General features: G+C 38.7%; 3 protein-coding genes across 3 annotated transcripts; 1 reads left to right on the top strand and 2 right to left on the bottom strand.

Moving 5' to 3' along the window:
* The first annotated feature begins 3,247 nt into the window (after positions 1-3,247).
* LOC116201397 (probable protein phosphatase 2C 14) lies at positions 3,248-5,941 on the top strand. The gene is made up of 4 exons (XM_031532624.1): positions 3,248-3,620; positions 3,915-4,085; positions 4,809-5,159; positions 5,351-5,941. Exons 1-4 carry the CDS (start codon positions 3,354-3,356, stop codon positions 5,849-5,851), a joined length of 1,290 nt encoding a protein of 429 aa, XP_031388484.1. The 5' UTR covers positions 3,248-3,353; the 3' UTR covers positions 5,852-5,941.
* Positions 5,942-6,008: 67 nt separating this feature from the next.
* Positions 6,009-7,670, bottom strand: LOC116201398 (GDSL esterase/lipase At3g26430-like). The gene is made up of 5 exons (XM_031532625.1): positions 7,366-7,670; positions 7,083-7,292; positions 6,825-6,997; positions 6,458-6,728; positions 6,009-6,369 (listed from the first exon to the last, which is right to left on the bottom strand). The coding sequence occupies exons 1-5, from the start codon at positions 7,607-7,609 to the stop codon at positions 6,104-6,106; spliced, it is 1,164 nt and encodes a 387-aa protein (XP_031388485.1). The 5' UTR covers positions 7,610-7,670; the 3' UTR covers positions 6,009-6,103.
* A 6,585-nt stretch (positions 7,671-14,255) lies between these two features.
* On the bottom strand, positions 14,256-17,381 carry LOC116198578 (GDSL esterase/lipase At3g26430-like). Its single transcript, XM_031528761.1, has 5 exons — positions 17,030-17,381; positions 15,501-15,710; positions 15,213-15,382; positions 14,833-15,103; positions 14,256-14,625 (listed from the first exon to the last, which is right to left on the bottom strand). Exons 1-5 carry the CDS (start codon positions 17,280-17,282, stop codon positions 14,366-14,368), a joined length of 1,164 nt encoding a protein of 387 aa, XP_031384621.1. The 5' UTR covers positions 17,283-17,381; the 3' UTR covers positions 14,256-14,365.
* Positions 17,382-17,867: the final 486 nt, after the last annotated feature.

Below are 17,867 nucleotides of genomic sequence, written 5' to 3'. Positions count from 1 at the left end.
TAAAATTATATATGGAGATACATATATGTTTGGATCTACTATCCCTTTTGCTTCCCCTATATATACATATATATTCATAAAAGTAATATTATCTTATGGTGATATATATCAAGATTTTGTGGAATATATATATTCTACTGTATATTCTTGACTTATGTATGATGTATATATTCAGTTATTGTATATTTCGTTGGGTTATATGTGGATATAATGTATATATTCTACTATATAATTACATAAGAAAATAATGTAAATATAATTCAAATTAGGACAATATATATAAGAATATTTTTTTTATAAAAGCATAGAGATATTTTCTTAATATAAACAATGACTTATATTTCATTATATATTCCGATGTACATTTCACTTTCCTGATACTAATATACCCATGTTTGGAAATATATTCCATCAGATATTCCAATTCACCTGATTATATTCCTTCATAAATATATAAAAATTTCCTCATTGTTAACGATTCTGTGGCATCCTGAATACTATAAAAAATTCATAGCAAGCAATTACCCTTGTATGAAATAAACAGTGGGGATGCTAAATATATATGATTAAAAAGATTATATATCAAATAGTATCTAGGTAATGATATGTAATCTAATAGCAACAGAAAAAAGATTAAAATTCAATAAGAAGTATTAAATGTGACATTAAAAAGCGAATTATGTAAAGATTGGAAGGTGAAATAACACATGAACTTTGTATCGTACCTCATGATTCATTTGTAATTATAGAGGAAAAAGAATTATGAAAGAGTAAGGAAGAGAGACTTATGGTTGTATATTTACATCTAAATTCTAAAAAAGTCATTGCATTTACATCTAAATCTCGCAATTACAACCAAAAGAGACCATGAACAACATAAAGTAAGCAAGAAAGAGTCAATTTCGATTACGATCATTTATATAACTGTAAAAATTAAGCCCAATATGCAAGATAAACAACTCACTATTCCAAAACTGCAATCATCTTATTAGAACAAAAAAGCATTAGAGTTATATCCTATCAAAAGAAGATCGGTATCGAAGTAAATTACTGTCTCCAAATTTATTCATTCAAATCAATGTTCAAAAAGAATTAAAAAAATAGTGAAAAGAGATATAATATTGTTGCTTTTGAATTAAGCCCAATAAGAAAATAAATTTCTTACCATTCCAAAACCGCAATCACATTATCAAAATAAAGATTCATTAGAGTTCTATCTTGCTAGTAGAAGATTGGTATCGAAGTCTATCAAAAGAAGATCGGTAATGAAGTCAATTACAAACTCTAAATTTTTTTCAATCAAATCAATGTTCAAAAAGAATTTAAAAATCTAAAGAAAAGAGATAGAATAATGTTGCTTTTCAATTAAGCCCAATAAGCAAATAAATGACTCACCATTTCAAAACCGCAATCACTTTATCATAACAAAGAAGCATTAGAGTTATATCTTGCGAGAAGATCGGTATCAAAGTCGATTACAAACTCGAAATTTGTTCAATCAAATCAATGTTCAAAATAACCGACCCTGTTATTTATGATCCAGCCATAACCCTCCGTATTGACCCTGTTGTACCTGCCCAACCCCACATGATGGAAGAAGCCCTCCTCTTAGTTTAATATATAATATGCATATATAAGATTTTCTAGGAGAATATATTATTATGTATATCAATATAAACAGCATCTATTATATTATAATGTAAATGGGATCGCTTTATTTATATATTATAACTCTTGATTGAATTATACTCTATATATTTTGACAGGCTATATGTGGATGTAATTTATATATTCTATTATATAATTAAATAAAAAATATTATGAATATATTCAATTAGAACAATTCATATATGAGAATATTTTCATGATAAAAGAATATAATAAATTTCCTTAATCTATAGGCAGTGACATGACAATGCGAGAGAGCTACGTTTCATATTTTTGATGATGTGTCGGTGTAGGAATTCAATTCGGAGTTTATTTTCATATTTATATAGATATAGATTAGAGGGAGATGATTTCATATTATGTAGAAGCCACAATTTTCATAAAGACGCATGATGAACTCTCTACGATGATACAATTATATAATATGTGAAATATATGATGTGTTATTTAGTCTTATTTTTTTGTTGAATCGATGAAAAAAAATTGGGTTAATAACCAAAAAATCCTAAACTTTTATTTTAGCATAAACCTTTTTCTTTAACCAATTAAATCACAAGTTACAAATTGGATAACAATATTAGCACACCATCAATTTCTCAATTAATTTTAATTGGAATTGTTGATGTGTACATAACGGTGTCATATGTTTCACGGTGATTGGCTGAGTGGGTCTCACATTTTTTAAAAAACAAATAATATTCTAAAAATTAAAAAAAATAGAAAAGGAAAAAAAAGGGTAGTCAGGTCATGTAAGGCCGAAGTGAGGAGGAAGGGAGGTGGCTGGCGGTGGGGGCCTCGATGCCGGCCAGCACCCCCCCAATTGGGGTCACCAGTGACTTCTGCTGTCTCCGGCAACAGTAGAAGTTGCCGGCAACCCCAGTTGGGGGAGTGGTGACCGGCGTCGAGGCCCCCACGACCACCTCCCCCTCCTCACTTCGGCCTTACACGACCTTTTTTCTTTGTTATTTTTTAATTTTCAGAATATTATTTATTTTAAAAAAAATATAGGACTCACTCGGATAATCATCGTGAGACATGTGGCACATTCATGTGCACGTCAGCAATTCCGGTTAAAATTAATGGAGAAATTGACGTTGTACTAACATTGTTATCTAATCGGCAGTTCGTGATTTAATTGATTAAAGAAAAAATTCTTATTAAAATCGTTAAAAATTTGAAAAATTTAGGATTTTATTTGCTATTAACCTAATAAAAGTTATTCATTTGAGGATTTAGGCGTAGGTTCCTTCGTCTAGTTAAAAATAATAATGTGATTATTTTGAGGAATCATTACATCTCTAATCAGTAGGTTTGTATTTTTTGAATAAATTTTATCCTTAATAGATCAACACTATTAAATTAGTCAGAACCAAGGACAATTGTGCATGTCCACATAAAGAAAATGTCCGTTCAAACCGTTGACTATCAGTCCAACCCCAACGGCTCGCTTTCACCGGCCAATGGAAATTAAACTCGTGCTATAACCCACCTGAAATACCCATACTGCCCCTGCATTGTCTCTTCTTTTACCTTCATGCCCCTGCCCTCGGTCCCTCTTCCTCTTCCTCTTCCTCTTCCTCCTCACGCGAAACCTCTGTTTAGTAGCCTTTAAGCCACAGAACCCTCTCTCTCTCTCTCTCTCTCTCTCTCTCTAGCTCATTCAGCTCAGCCTCCCGTCTGGTCTAATGTTGATCTCCGGCCGCGCAACCTCCACCACGACCCTCGCTTCTTCTACACTGAAGCGGAAGAGGCCGCCGAACATTGAGATCCCGAACGTGCTGCGGGAGGTCCGACCGGGCGAGCTGAAGCTCCGGGACTCCACCCCGAAGAAGAGCGACGCCGCATGCCTCGGATCTGCCGCTGGAGTCGGCGTCTTCTCCGTCAAGGGTAAGAAGAAGTTTATGGAGGACACCCACCGGATCATCCCCTCCTTCCTCGGCAACCCAAACAAGGCAAGGACTTAGCTCCGGTGGCTGTGGTTTCATATTTCTCGTTATGTGAGCTTGAACAGCGAGAGAAATGCTCAGCTTATTTTGACTATTCCGTTGATTATCATTTCTCTGTCAGAGTCAGAATTAGCCATTGTAATGTCAAACAAGCAACGGCTTAGCGCCGGTAGCTGTTGTTTCATGATTCTCTTTATCATAAGCGTAAACTTGTCGAGTTCGAAGCTTTCAGTGAATTCCGGGGAAATGCAGCTATGGTTATTGTCGGATTGTGACTGACATTGTTGGCACAATTTGCAGGGTTTCTTCGGAGTCTATGATGGGCATGGCGGTAGAAAGGCTGCCGATTTTGTCGCGGAGCGGTTGCATAAGAACATAATCGAAATGGTGGAGAACTGTCAATCTGGTTCATCAAAAGAAGAAGCTGTTAAAGCCGGGTACTTGAAAACCGATGAGGAGTTTCTAGTCCAGGTGATTTGCAGTCTATTCAGCTCTGGCACGAGGATGGACTTGCTCTTCTCTGTCTAGTTGGTGCATGGTCGATCTTTCAGAAATTAGTCTTTGTCCATTGCTCTGAAAAGTATTCGTAATGCATTAAATTACCGGTAATTTCAATGGTGTTCCTCTAGGAAAAATATTGAAGAAACCTTTTCAGGAGATTTGGTCTTGGTCCACAAATGCTGCTCTTACAACTACGGATTGGACTATCCAGGCTTTCATTCAGCTTTTCGGTTAATTTATAACGGATGAAACCAAACTTAAGTTCTACTTCGGCTGCTTATTGACATCATATAAGTTTAGGTTCATGGGTCATTCAACATTCGGTTGCTCGAGTAGTCTAGCTCAGCTTGAGAACTGCACGAAGTAAAAGCTTCAACTTTGGACGGTTGTTGAAGTTCATGAAATTATTAAAACAGAACCTTAGTCTGATAATTTCTCGAACCTCTATAAAATTGCATTACATCATGATGGTTCTATTTGGTGATTTAATGTGGAATTGTTGTTGAATTGGTGATGAATAATCTATAAGCTGATGGAAGTATGAATTAAAGAGACATATACTAGCTTTTTCGTACTTCATGTTTCATCTCCTGACTGATTATATATAAGCCACCTGCTTTTCTCCTTCTTAGCTTAGTTTTTATGATTCCATGTCATCTTGGTTTCCATTATCAAATTTTAGAACTAATGCAGGGTTTAAGCAGCGGTGCCTGCTGTGTTACTGCCTTAATCGAAGGACAAGAGATCATCATCTCAAACTTAGGCGACTGCAGGGCTGTTCTTTCTAGAGGCGGAGTGGCCGAAGCTCTCACGAAAGACCACAGGGCTGACGAGGTGATTGAAAGGCAGAGAATAGAAGACAAAGGAGGGTATGTGGAGATGCACAGAGGGGCTTGGAGAGTTCATGGGATTCTCGCTGTTTCTAGAAGTATCGGAGATGCTCATTTGAAGCAGTGGGTTGTGGCGGAACCCGAAACAACAGTCCTTCACCTGACATCGGACATGGAGTACCTCGTCCTGGCCTCTGATGGGCTGTGGGAAGAGGTGAGTTCTAAAGAAAAGGGAACTACTAATCATCGCCCAGAGATACTTCCATAACTTTCTTCCACAGAAAAAGGGAAAAAAAAAATGGATCTCTTAGACTATAGGGAATCATTTCCGTGGAGCATCATTTGAGTTGTGTTTACTTATATAGCTTGAAAGTTTAATCTTCGCCCCTTTCACCATTTCCACAGGTCGGGAACCAGGAAGCTATCGATATCATTTCTCGTTTATGCATGAAAGAAATGAAACCTCTGAAGCTAACAGATCTTCGCCAGGATGATAATGACGACACCTATGGTCGTGTAAATGTGAGCCCGTCGTCAAAGTTGCGGCGAGTCGCTCTGGTCAAGCAACAGAAGAGAGCGAGCCAACAATCTCCAAATCATTTAAGAACGTGTGCTACCATGAATGGAGATACTGAAGAAGACGACATTTCTTGTGAGATTGATGGCCCTCCGTCAAAATTGAGAAAAATTTCACTGATGAACCGAATAAACCCTAAGCCTGATCACCCAAGTCAAGAGAACAGCCTTAATGCAGGGTTCTCTTCAATCGGGATAGTAGCTGCTTGCAAGGAGCTTGCAAACCTTGCTGTCAGTAGGGGTAGTTTAGATGATATTACAATCATGATCATCGATCTGAATTGCTTCAGATGCAACAATCTCTCCTCGGGTAGTTTAGCATGCAATTAGTATTCCTGCTAAAAGTTAGATGAAATTATTCTCATTGTAAGATACGGTGAAGCAGTCGACCCAATTTCCAGTTTACGATAATCTTCTTCACGTGCTTTGATCACTTTTCAAATAGTATTAAGATGTTCGATTTAATGGAGATTGCTGTAAATCTTCATTCAACACTCAAACAATGGGCAATCATAGCAATACTTTGAAGGAGACAGAAGAAAGCAACAAAGGTAGTTGGTGAAAATATACGAAACTGCTGTTCTAATGTTCAATTCTATTGCAGGACATACCAAGAGGAATTGGCGGGTTCGAATAAGACCCATTAACGATCTGCTCGATCACCCACTTATTTGCCGCCTCGGTGTAGTGAGCCCCATCCCAGTTTACCCGGACTGATGGGTCTTTGCAGGACTCTGCGATTAAGATCTCTTTGCCTTTGACAATCATCGTGGCCCCGCACTTCCTATATCTGTTGTAGTTATACTTTCCGCCATGACCACAGCAAGCTACTAAAGGCCGCTGGAATCCTGAAAACATTGAAAGGAACATTAACATCGGCTTTTGATCATATTCTGCAGAAGTGATGAAAAGTTGAAAGCTTGATTAGTTCTATACCGAATTTCTTTGCTTGGGCGATCAGTTTATGCTTCACTGAGTAGACATCGACATAGGTGATTGAAGCTTCGGGAAGGTCCTTTCTAAGCGTATCGACAGCGTCCTTCAATTGACGGTTGAAGTACTGAGCCACCTCATTGAATGGTGCCCCGCACCCGAATTTATCCACTTGTGCTGCTGTGATGAGAAATCGGTCCAATACGTAGGGTAGGCAACCCAGCGGGCCCGTGTTATGCACCCAAAATGATCTTCCGCCTTGATCATACACACCCTGTTCAAATACCAAAAGGCACATAGAGCCTCATTCTAATCATCAAATCTCGGAAATAACATATTTTAGTATCACAGTACAGAAAGCGAGTGTCACCTTCAGGGTGTTGGAGAACTGAGTGATGAGATCAGGAACGTAGGCCTTGACTTGTTCCACAGTCATGTTGAGCTTAAAACCCGAAGTGAGGTCGTTCTGCCCAATATCGAACGTATACAGAGCTCGACCGAAGTAATCTTCCTTGGGCAAGAGCTTCTCAAACACGCCGCCACCTGTGCAGACATCAGCAGTAAGTTATACAATCTTCTGCATTGCTGTCTGATCTTAAACTTGTCTGATGGGTTCGCCGTAGCGTACCTTGTCTGCGGAATATCTGGGATCTCTTAAGGAAATCCGAGTACTCCACGAGCTGAACATCGAGCGACACGGGGCTGTATCCGCTCTGGGCCATGGTCGTGTTCTGGGGCCTAATGGTGGATCCTGCGGTTGCGAAGTTGGCTCCATGGCTGTAGTTTGAGCCCACAGAGTCCAAGTATGCACTCAAATGAGGCAGTCCCAACCGTTCCGCTTGTTAAAAAGACAGACATTCAAATTAACTCGGGATTCGATCCGACAAAACCGTGGACAGAGAAGTTCTTACCAATGAAGTCGATCATCAGACGCCCATCAGAGAACCGGCCAGCAGGGCCGTGGAAGTAGGTCTCTCCGTTTGGTGGAGGGGCCTGCCCGAACGCAGCAGAGAGCCCGCCCGTGTCGGAGTTCGAGTCCCCGAAGTTGAATATTGCCGGAAAGTTACAGGCCGAAAGAGATGTGGAGAGATCGGGGAGCATTGCCAATGAGAGCATTAGGATGAGATTTGCCCATTTGAAGCGCAAAGCTTCCATGGATTGACCGTGAGCGGGAGTGAGTTGTGAGGGAGACCGAGAGATGCATAGGTTTTAAATGCAAGTTGCCGATAAAATGGCCGAAGTTTTAAACAATCTATTTTTTAATTCACCGAAAAAAAAATTCCTATTTTTCACTTTTGTTTTTTAGGATAAGACCATGAGATAGATCCCGCTTAGATATCGACTTAATCTTAGTCACGAATAGCTTCCTTTTCAGTTAGTAAATTCAAAAGAAGTGACTGTTTGAACTGGCTTTATCAATCACTGTGAAAATGATAAAATGGTGATAGATAAACCGTTATTTTTAATCCTCTATTTTGGTAGTGATGCTGACATTGACGGCAATAAGAAATTTTACTGAGCATGGAGGCTATGCTTAGTATGGCATGTGACAGAAGAAAGTACGATGATAAGTAGTTTTATTGGTCCCGCTCGAACGGGACCATTTCCTCACCTGGCCTCTTTCATGTGGTAGGCGGGTTGGTCTTTGTCCTTCCCTACTTCGCCCCGTCATCGATCCAGTGCTTCGGCAATTGTAGGAGAACCCTCTGCCATGTTATCTTTCAAAAAAGCTTTAAAGCCCTGTCATTCTCGACCGATCTGTTGGGCGACTGGTTGAAACTATCGAATGAACTTTCAGTCCGACCAGTCGGTGTTCACAACATGTTCTAGATTCAACTCGACATCTTAATGCAGTGTCTGTGCTTGACACGAGCATACGAACTCCTTATTAAGCAAATGGAACGAAGACTTAAAGAACATGGTAAGTGTAGAGGAGATGAAACTTCCATCGAAACAGCAGATTTAAAATAGTGTATATCCGAAGTTCGACTCAAACCCTATGGCAAGCCATCCTCACTAGGTTTAGTTGTTTGAAAACGACCCACCGACTATGTGATAAAAAATCTGCTTGTTATAGCCGCCTCGGTGAAGTGGACCCCGTCCCAGTTCACGTAATGCTGTGGATCCTTGCACGACTTCCCGATCCGTACTTCATTCCCGCCCTTGATGATCTTCAACCCGCACCCATGGTTCTTATTGTAGTTGTACTTTCCACCGTGACCACAACATGCTCTAAACGGCTCTGTAAAACCCTGCAAATAATGCCAACCCGTATCACCAAAGTTGCGCAGGAATGCGGCACTAGCATCGTTTCCTTATTGGAAGGGACCGCTTAGTCTTGGACCATCGGATATTCGTGCTAAATACATCAATAAGTGCACCAGAGCAATGTCTATATGTACACTATCGAGATTACAACCGAGTCCAAGTTATTAAATTTACGAGACAAAGATGAACATATATTTACTGTACCACGTTTCTTCGGCTGGCTGATGAAAGAATACTTCACGGATTAAACCCTGCCACCATCGATCCAGTGCTTTAGCGATTGCGGGAGAACCCTCTGCCATGTTATCGTTTAAGCGAGCTGTAAAGCCCTCCCATTCTCGACGGATTCATTGGGGAGCCAATTGAAATAACAAAATGATCTCTCAGTCCGACTAGTCAGTGTTCACAGCATGTTCTAGATTCGAGTCGCCATCTTAGTTCAGTGTCTATGCTTAATATGAGCATAACCACACCAGCTAGCACCTCTGTAGGCCATGTAGATACGTACGAACTCCTTATTATAAGGCCGCAAATGGAACCAAGCCTAATGGTGCTTCCTCAGAGATAGCTCGATCGATCTACAAAGCTTCCTAAAAGGACTTTGTTTCAATTCTAGGAATTCCCAAACCTCTTACTAGTTCCTTAGGAAGAGTGAACAATTTTCCAGTTAATGGTCCCAAGAGGAAATATCTACTCAAACCTGTCTAAAGCCTCGTTAATATAATGGGCCGGGGAGTGAGGAGCATTGCCTTGCACGTGAAGGAATTGAAGGCACGACTGATTTAATGAGAACGACACGGCCTGCTCCGGAAAGAAGTCGAGATTTCCACCCGACGCAAAGCCTATGTCTCACTTTATCAACCGCATACTGAAAATCTCTGGCGTAAAGCTGTTTGAGCGTAAGCCACTGGGAAATTCAAGTTGCTTTCCTAAGTCTTCTGTTTGTTCGATCCCCAGACAAAAACAAAAGGATTTTGGACTTTTGAGTGCCGATCTTCATGCCGGATGATGAGCAAAAAGCATTTAATAGATTGATCACAGCTTCCCGAGTCTGAAGATTTGAATCACCAAAGAAGATGATGTCATCCGCAAAAAGAAAATGAGAAATGCCGAATTCTGTCCATTTCTTGGCTTGAACGGCATTCTCAATCAGATTTGACAGTATTTCATAGGAAGGATAAAGATATAATGAAAAAAAATTAAAAGTGGGTGTAGTGCAATATCGTATACCGTCACATAATAATCAAGAGTTTTTAGATTCAATATTCAATGAGATTATCCATTCACGGACCAAAATTCTCTCGAATACTAGGCCACACATTTGGGCCAAGGAAAATGCAATGGGTCATACCTTCAGGCCAAAGTAAATGGGTCTTACATAGGCCAACAATACATGCATGGGTATACATTCAAGCCAACATTCATACGACGGACCAAATGGGCCTAAAAATGAACCTAAGGCCCAAAAAGTAGGAAATGAGCCCAAGATCCCTAACCTAAAAAAATCCAAGTTTATTTTATACTCCTACCTATTGCATTCACCGTTTTTCGATTTTTCCTAATTTTATCAACATGGCCATATTTACGTGAATTAGTCGATTAACCCCCAAAAATTCTATAAAAAGTGATCTTAATCCCTCTAAGTCAATTTGACCTTCAACTTGAATCTTAACACTTAATTAGTGGGTTGATTATCGTTAATCCCCGTGACGCATGTCAATATACATGATTATTTGTTTTTATTCAATTCACATAAGAAACCGAATTATTAGTCCGATTAAACCAAGTGATCGACTTTAATTCGGTTTAGGGAATCTCAGGTCTTGATGACCTGCCTTCAAGGTCACGAAGACCTTCCTAAGTCCTAAGACTCCTAATTCGATCACTAATTAACCTGAACTCGCGAATTAGGCCAAGTATACATAATTATTACAAGTTAACATGTCAATTTTATGATTCGATCGATTTTGACTCGATTGGACGTATACAAGTTCGGCTGACACTCACAAGGGCGGTTATCTACATTAATCAAGCCTAAAGACACTCGATTCCTAAGGTCGAAACCCTAATTAAGTCAATTTCACCTCTATAGGTCTAATTACCCTTAATTAGACTATAATTAAGCGAAATTGGACTCAATTGGACCCTAATCCACTCGGCCCTCATCGTCACTCATACATTCACGAGCTACATACATCAATTTAATCACAAATTACAAGAAATGGCCACAATTAGGTCTTGTTACACAAGGGGATGAATAATCAATATAATTTACACTGAATTAAACCTTAATCGATCCCTATATCAATCAATCGAATCTTGGATTAATTCAGCAGAAATTTTTCAGCATGCTTAAAAGCTCGATTTTGAGCTAATTAAGGCTAATTAAACCTAATTGAGCAAGGTTTCAAACAATAGAAAGCTAATTACACGCAATTAGACCTAATCAAGTAACAAATCATCAAAATGACTCAACGAAACCCATTTTACAGAAAATTACAGAATGCTACGAAGCCCAATTTCATTTTAATTTCACCTACTTAAGCTAATTCGAGCCTAGTTACTCAAAGTCAAGTTCGTGTTTAAACAGATTACACACAATTTAAGCTTAATTAGATTCAATTGACCCCAAACTAGACCAAATCATCACACAACCAGAATACCATCATGAGTAATTAAGCACGATTGAATGTACAAGTTAATTACAACTAATTACACCTAATTATGCGCAAATCAACTCAATTAGCACCAAATCGAGCTCAATTAACATGTAATTAGTCTTTTTTCGAGTATAATCAAGATTAATTAGTCAAGTTTGATCCTAATTAATCAAGATACTACTTAATTAATCCTAATTAAGCTCTAATTCACACAATTTACCACCTTGTCATCTAATCTATACGTATTTAACCTAATTAAGCACATAACCATCAAGGCACGAGCTAGAGAGCTCGGCCTTAGCTTTGGACAGAGACCTCCTCTCACCTTAGTTCAGACAATGGTTCGGACTCCCAAACTCTGAAATAGTGAATCAGGTTTAAACTCTTCAAATCCTACTAAATATATGTGAACTATAGGTGTTATTAGGGATTTTAGGATTATTTTGGCAGAGTTTCAATACATGAATTGCAAAAAATCATTAATTCTGTAAAAGACCATTTATTTATAGGAAAAATAAGTCAGGGTCATTTTGTAAATATCGAAATAATTGGGGTAAAAATGAAATATTTTTAAAAAATTTCAAAGGTAAGACACGTGCCAGCTGGCCTTGGGGCGCTGCTGCTACCAGTGTCGCACGGGTACTGGCCGCATCCATGTCCTAAATTTCACGTTTTTTTCGGAGGTCAGTTCAACTACCTTGAACTGAACTGATTTTGTCAAAAATAATAGCATGTTCACCCACAAACTTATTAGAAGCTTCATACTTGCCCTTTTTCGAGATTTTAAAACATATTTGAGCAGAAAAAAATTATCGAAAAATATCCTCGGTTTTAGAAAACATTTCTTAACTAGAAACCACCAAGACATTAATATTTTTACTACGTGAGAATATCGATTTATCCGTCTCGAACCCTTATCATAAAATATATGAATCAGTTGGGTTTTAATAAGAGAAAATTTATCATGCCTTTTTACGTAAAAAAATACGAACAATTAGGTTTAAAACAAAGTCTTCGGAGAGTGGGCGTCACGTTTCAAAATTCATTTTACACGCACATCCCTGGAGAAAGAAATATTTCCAATTGACTCGTATAATTTTCAAAAAATAGGCACGAAAAGTTAAAATTAAATACTTAGCACTCGATGACTTATCTGTTTATCGATAATTCGTCTTTTTACGGGGCGATCCTGAGTTGCTTTATGGGTTCTTTGATTTGATTTGCTCCATAAATGGTAAACCGATCTGAACGAAGTGCTTAGGCCAAGCAGCCTCCGTTAAAAAAGATAAGACATAGTGGATGAGACCTGCCAGAGGAGAAACCACTCCTCCCCATGAAGGAATTTCAGGTGCCGTTTGGATTTAGAATTAAAGTTACTTTGATTTTAATTTTGATTTTGATTGTCAAAAATGACAAATGAGATGTGATTATAAATTTGACTTAGGAAACGTGTATTTTTATTGTGTAGTGTGTTGAATTAAAGTTAAAGTTAAAATTTTTGAATTGGGAAATGTGTATTATTGTTGTGTAGTATGTTGAGTTAAAGTTAAAGTTAAAGTTAAAGTTAAAATCAATAGGTTGTGAATCCAAACGGGCCTCAAAATAACTTTTCTTTTCTCTTTTTTTTTCTAATTTTATTTTTGGAGTAATATTGTAGCTTTTTTGTTTATAAATATCACATAAGAAACGAATTATTTCCTATTGTGATGGATACGTTTTAAATTTTCAAAACAAAAATAGACCATTTTGACAGGATCAGGATAAAAATATTTAATTCTAAACAAGTTTTTTCCGTTCATTTTAATATACTTTTATATTCTTTTCTATAATGCAATCGTTCTCATCTTGAAAGACCAATCTTTTGTCAGGATCAATAATAATTCTCAATATCTTTTGAAAATTAATATTTTATTACATTCTTATTGGCTTACCCAATGTTCCCCTGGGTGGTGACTGGTGACGACGGTTCACATGGGTGGCGAGGGTTATCGAGTAAAATCCGGATTACCTTGTCCTATCAAAAGCTTATGAAATATAATAAAAAAAAAGGAAAATTTTATAAAAGGGCGGAGGACATTGTCGTCATATGATCGTTACGGACCAGCTTACGACACGTATCCTCATATGGTCAAGACGGACCATTTTTCAAGTATCTAGAACGTGTTCTCATATGGTCAATATGGACAAGTTTTAACGTCTTAAGATTTATAAAAAGAGAGGAGGACACGTGTCCTCATACAATCAATACAGACCGTTTCCAATGTATTATGAATAAGAACGTGTCCTCATATGGTCACCAGTTTTAATGTATTAAGATTTATGAAAAGGGGGGAGGGCACGTGTCCTCATACGATCAATGCGGACCATTGTTATTATATTGAGATTTTTCTGGGGTGAACCTTTTATTATTTTTTTGGGCGAACATGTACGTGTATTAAGATTTCTAATGTATTAAGGTCGCACAAAGTGAAGGACCATCATAGCGTATATAACCAGCGATATGGAATTATATGGCGACTTTAATTTTACGTGGTCCAACTCCAGTCATTAATTTCGAAAATTTCTATAATAGAATTCCATGATATTAAGTGGGGAGGCATGCTTATATGAGATCTGCTCGTTTGCCGCCTCAATCGGAGTAAAGCCCAGTCATTCTCAATGGATTCATTTGGGCGCCGGTTGAAACTCATCGAATAAACTTCCAGTCCGACTAGTCAGTGTTCACGACATGTTCTAGATTCGAGTCGACATCCTAGTGCAGTATCTTCGTTTATTAAGAGCATACCACATTAGCACCCACGGGCCATGTACGTTGGCGCATGCGAACTCATTAAGCAAATGGAACAAACTGAGACTCTAACGAACATGGCAAGTGCGGAGAAGATGATAATTCAATTAAACCAGCAGGAAATCCAGGAGGGAATGATGCTCGCTCACATTTGGAGAGAACAGATTTAAATACAGTGTACATCCGAAATTCGACTCAAACCCTATGGCAAGCCATTCTTAACGGGGTCTTGTTGTCCGACAACAACCCGCTGACTATGTGATCGAAGATCTGCTTGTTTGCTGCCTCGGTGAAGTGGACCCCGTCCCAGTTCACGTAATGCTGTGGATCCTTGCACGACTTCCCGATCAGTACTTCATGCCCGCCCTTGGTGATCTTCGACCCGCACCCGTGGTTCTTATTGTAGTTGTACTTTCCACCGTGACCACAACATGCTCTCAACGGCTCTGTAAATCCTGCAAATAATGCCAACCCGTATCGTTAAAGTTGCGCGGGCATCGGGTCCATATTGGAAGGGACCACTTAGTCTTGGACCATCGGATATTAATACGAAATACATCGATAAGTGCACCAGAGCAATGTCTATCTGTAAACTATCGAGATTACAACCGAGTCCGAGTTATTAAATTTATGAGACAAAGATGAACTTATGTTTACCGTACCGTGTTTCTTCGGCTGGCTGATGAGAGAATACTTCACGGAGTAAACATCGACGTAAGTGATTGCAGCCAGGGGCAATTCCTTCCTCAACTGGTCGACTACCTTCTTGAGCCCCCGGTTGAAGTCTTGGGCTACCTCATTGAAGGGCGAGGCGCACCCGGCGCTATCGATCTGTGAAGCCAGGACGGGGATTCGGTCCATTACGTACGGGAGGCATCCCACCGGGCCCGTGTTATGGATCCAAAAGTACCTGCCTCCCTCCCCGTACACATACTGCTCAAAAGAACCATCGATACGGTCATATCCTGTCAATTTCTGGTGTAATGGAACAGGCTTCGTTTTATCGGAACAAATGCGACACGATTCAAGGTTGATAGACTACCTTGATGATGTTCTTGAACTGGCCGAGGACATCGGGGATGTACGCTCTCACTTCGGAGGTGGACATGTTGAGGAAATAGCCAGCAGTCAGGTCATTCTGCCCGATGTCAAATGTGTATAGAGCCCTCGAGAAAACTTCTTCCTTGGGCATGAGCTTCTGAAATACTCCACCTGAAATTTCGTCAAGTTTTTCCTTAAAATTAAAACAGATAAATGAATAGACAATTCGATATTCGAGTGAGAAGTAACATTATACAATAAACTGAGAACATTTCGTGAATTTTATTACCTTTGGCACGAGTGACCTGGGACCTGCGGCGGAACTGGTAGAGCTCGTTGAACTGAACATCAAGGGAGATGGGACTGTACCCGTACTGCCTTATCGTGGTGTTCTGGGGCCTAATGGTCGAGCCGGCCGTGGCAAAGTTTGCCCCGTGAGTGAAGTTGGTGCCCACTGAGTCCAAGTAAGCGCTGAGGAACGGCAATCCGAAGCTTTGAGCTGGCAATTTCACAAACGAAAAAAAAAAATTCAACTACAATTTTTATTATGTTTCATATTTAATCATCTCAAGATCTTATTTAAAGAAAATAACGATCTATCGAGAAACGTACGGTAAAATTTTTCGATCTAGTTGGCCTTTTGATCGATGATTGAATGGAGCAAGAAGAAAAAGACATTAGAGAGATAACGAAGATCTTGTTTTTGTGGGACATTGTGAAAGGTGCTGCCTTTTGGTCCACAATGCACGTGGTTTTGTGGCATTATCATTATACATGTCACACTTTTGCGCTTTTTCTGTCACGAAACTCGCATAAAAGAAAAGTTATTTAACTTTATTGAGATCGGCATGCGTTCGGGTGTTCATCTAGTATTATTCCTCACGATCGTTCGGTTCGACACCTATCTAGAATGGCAAAAGCAATCGTTTCCGACCCGTCGCATGCCGCCCGACCGGGTTACAATTCTGTGAACGAGATCGGTCGTGTTCGACGAAATCCGAATATCATAGGTGTCGGTGGGTTATGGTCAATGGCATTTAAATCATTGCATGCCAAATTGGGGAAATCTTCACCTAACCTCAACCTCGTGAGCTAAGCTATTATATTATTCTATGATGAGGTTTTATGGCCTATCAAAAAAAATATGATAAGATTTTATGACATTGACCCACAACAAGAAACTGTTCAAAAATTAACTTATTTATTCATTTTCTAAATGAATAAAGTTAATTATCTTTTGATGGACTAAATATTCATTCATTCAATCAACGTGGATTTTATTCAAGCGGTTCAACGTTTATCCCGCTTAAGTAAAGTTTTAGGTTCGAGTCTTTGTGAATGTATAAAATTCACGCTGTGAGAGCTTTATCCCTTAGTAGATCGACCCGGCTCAACTAGATTAGTTAGAGTTCAATTGAACTTCCCGATATCATGGTTCACAAAAAAAAATCATTAATCTAGCTAAATTTTCTTTCTACTCTAGGCTCTCCAAGATATAATCTCACCCAGTCATTCAATAATCACGCAACGATAATTATAATTGATTGATTGATTGGATAATTGAATAATTAATTAATCAATTAGTGACTATCGATACCAAAGAAAAAGTTCATTCCGATTTATTATTATTTTGTGAAGTACGATATATTTTCTTTCCCATACTTTAGCTCTTGGATAGACCATGCATTGCTATTGTTTCTCGACATTAAATATAAACGTATGAGTAGTGGAACATAAAAAAAAAAATTCACTAAAATATCGAAGAATAGAAACTAATGAAATGATTGTATATGCTTTATGAAAGTAAAAATTAATTACCAATGAAGTCCACGACGAGACGGCCATCGGCATACCGCCCTGCCGGATGGCCGAAGTAGGTCTCACCAGCAGGCCAAGCCGCCTGTCCATACACTGCAGAGAGGCCGCCAGTGTCGGAGTTTGAGTCCCCGAAGTTGAATATCGCCGGAAAATCACATGGAGCCAGGGCTAACACTGGCCGCGAACCATTGTGGATGGCTGCAGAGCAAAGGAGGAAGATGGTGAGGATTACGAGAGAGAGCTTGGGCTCCATTTGGGAGATAGTAAGGAGAACACAAAGGAACAGGAAGCAGACTGGGAGAGAGAGAGAGAGAGGGTTCGCAGGTCGAAGAAGAGGACTGTTGAAAACTTATGTATATAGAATATATATAGGAGAAAATTATTAACTAATTAATTAGTCAATCGAAAAATAGAATTTTTGTGGAATCTATGAAATATAGGTTTATTTTCCGATTCAGTATTTTTTATGCAGTATAATTGGACTAGCGATGCATTGACTGAAATTTTAGAAAAAAGAGACTATGTTATAAAGGGTGGATATTACATCCACGGATTTCAAAAATTTTTCCTGAAAATTTAGAAAAGAAAGACTATGTTATAAAGGGTGGATATTACATGCATGGATTTCTAAATTTTTTTCGTGCAATATGATATTCAGAAGCCCAACGCCATTAACTATTTAAGTTCAAATCAAGTCAGTCCACTAAATAATATAACTTTCTCAGCGTAGGTTTTTTTTTCATTTATAAGACTCAAATCATAGATCTTGATCAAAGAAAATAAACGCTACATACTTTAAACCAACTCATGTTGATTGATTTCATTTTTTAATGTTCAA

Source organism: Punica granatum, chromosome 3 (assembly GCF_007655135.1).
Source record: "Punica granatum isolate Tunisia-2019 chromosome 3, ASM765513v2, whole genome shotgun sequence".
NCBI classification, from domain to species: domain Eukaryota; kingdom Viridiplantae; phylum Streptophyta; class Magnoliopsida; order Myrtales; family Lythraceae; genus Punica; species Punica granatum.
Note: the sequence above shows the minus strand (reverse complement) of the source record. Positions and strands in the feature narration are given on the sequence as shown.

Bases quoted from the DNA above. Each gene is read 5' to 3' on its own strand.
- LOC116201397 (XM_031532624.1), top strand. From the start codon at position 3,354: ATGTTGATCTCCGGCCGCGCAACCTCCACCACGACCCTCGCTTCTTCT. The intron at 3,621-3,914 runs GCAAGGACTTAG...CACAATTTGCAG, and splicing joins TCCTCGGCAACCCAAACAAG to GGTTTCTTCGGAGTCTATGA. The intron at 5,160-5,350 runs GTGAGTTCTAAA...CCATTTCCACAG, and splicing joins CTGATGGGCTGTGGGAAGAG to GTCGGGAACCAGGAAGCTAT.
- LOC116201398 (XM_031532625.1), bottom strand. From the start codon at position 7,609: ATGGAAGCTTTGCGCTTCAAATGGGCAAATCTCATCCTAATGCTCTCA. The intron at 7,293-7,365 runs GTAAGAACTTCT...CTTTTTAACAAG, and splicing joins TCTGATGATCGACTTCATTG to CGGAACGGTTGGGACTGCCT. The intron at 6,998-7,082 runs GTACGCTACGGC...ATGTCTGCACAG, and splicing joins CCAGATATTCCGCAGACAAG to GTGGCGGCGTGTTTGAGAAG.
- LOC116198578 (XM_031528761.1), bottom strand. From the start codon at position 17,282: ATGGAGCCCAAGCTCTCTCTCGTAATCCTCACCATCTTCCTCCTTTGC. The intron at 15,104-15,212 runs GTAGTCTATCAA...TCTTTTGAGCAG, and splicing joins AGTTCAAGAACATCATCAAG to TATGTGTACGGGGAGGGAGG. The intron at 14,626-14,832 runs GTACGGTAAACA...CATTATTTGCAG, and splicing joins CAGCCAGCCGAAGAAACACG to GATTTACAGAGCCGTTGAGA.